The 1,237-nt window shown below is 44.1% G+C and overlaps 1 protein-coding gene across 1 annotated transcript in view; it reads right to left on the reverse strand.

Annotated features, from left to right (window-relative positions):
• Positions 1 to 1,237, reverse strand: part of LOC101357633 (arylacetamide deacetylase-like 4) — a 53,353-nt gene that overhangs the window by 36,683 nt on the left and 15,433 nt on the right. Inside the window, 2 exon segments of the mRNA XM_004377294.1 lie at positions 3 to 121; positions 123 to 402. Coding sequence (XP_004377351.1) covers positions 3 to 121; positions 123 to 402 — 399 coding nt within the window.

Below are 1,237 nucleotides of genomic sequence, written 5' to 3' on the forward strand. Positions count from 1 at the left end.
ACTTCCGGTACTTCGTGCAGAATTCTGGGGGAATAAATTCACCCCTCAAGATGGCGTCCCTTCAGGAGAGGTCAGTGAGCAGACAATTACACATACACGTCAGCATGAACTTCCGGCTGAGAAACAGTTAAGTTTTGGTACTGCCGAAAGAATGGCAGCTGCAAATTGATCCCCTGGAGAAATGGACAGATCAGGACCTGAGCTCGGATCCGGGGAAGATCCCACCTGTCCACCAAGGTCTGGGTGATAGAAGCCACACATGTGCCTCCAATGCTTTCTCCACAGACTAGAACCCGGGAGGGGTCCACCCCATAGGTTTTCAAGGTCTTCAGGAAGTGAACAGAGGCATTGAAGCAGTCTAGGAAAATGTCAGACACATGGTGGTCAGGATACAAGTGGTACCTGAGGAGGAAGCAGGGAACGAAAGCATATCAATGTGAGCAGGTGTTACAGGGAAGCCATTTTAACTGTGTCCTCAACTCTCTTTGCAATCTGCTGTGATTTTATTCTCAGAGAAGTCCAAGGAGATAGATATTTTATCACCATTTTTTTTCATATGAGGTAGTGAGAAGCCTGTCCTTCATCAGACAGGCAGGAACTCTTGACTCCAAAACCTATACTCTGTCTGCTTCCCATGTATATATAAACTGCATGCAATATTAGACAATTTTAAAGGTATCTGTACTGGAAGCAAGACAATCAGCAATTACAGAAAAGGCCAGAGAAGCTATCACCAGACCAACTGTCCATCAGTAGAGAAAGGGATGAAAGAAACCAAAGTTGAAGTCAAGGGGAAGTTTCTTGTTTCAGAAGTTTTCAAACATCAAAAAGCTTCTTATCCAATGATTCAAAGAGTTCCCTTTTCTACTGGGGCAGGGGAGTAGTACAAGAGGAGTTGGGAGGTGTTCCAAAGGTAAAGGTGTACAAAAGGTAAGCTAGGCAAGTAACAGGTAAAGGTGGTCACCTCAACCTGTGGAAGACTCACATGCCAGTGGCTGGTGGAAAGCATCCCAAGGAAGATTTGGTCTAAACTGGTGTAAAGGCCCCCAAAATGGTTCTCCTCCCAGGAGTTCAAGGGCAAAGGAAAGGAACTTTAAAATGAGCTTTTAGACAAAGGTCTAATCTCCATAATCTACAAGAAAATCCAACACCTGTACAACAAAAAGACAAACAATCCTATTAAAAAATGGGCAAAGGAAATGAACAGACACTTCACCAAAGAAGACATTCAAATGGC

The sequence above is a fragment of the Trichechus manatus genome, unplaced genomic scaffold (genome assembly GCF_000243295.1).
Source record: "Trichechus manatus latirostris isolate Lorelei unplaced genomic scaffold, TriManLat1.0 scaffold00048, whole genome shotgun sequence".
NCBI classification, from domain to species: domain Eukaryota; kingdom Metazoa; phylum Chordata; class Mammalia; order Sirenia; family Trichechidae; genus Trichechus; species Trichechus manatus.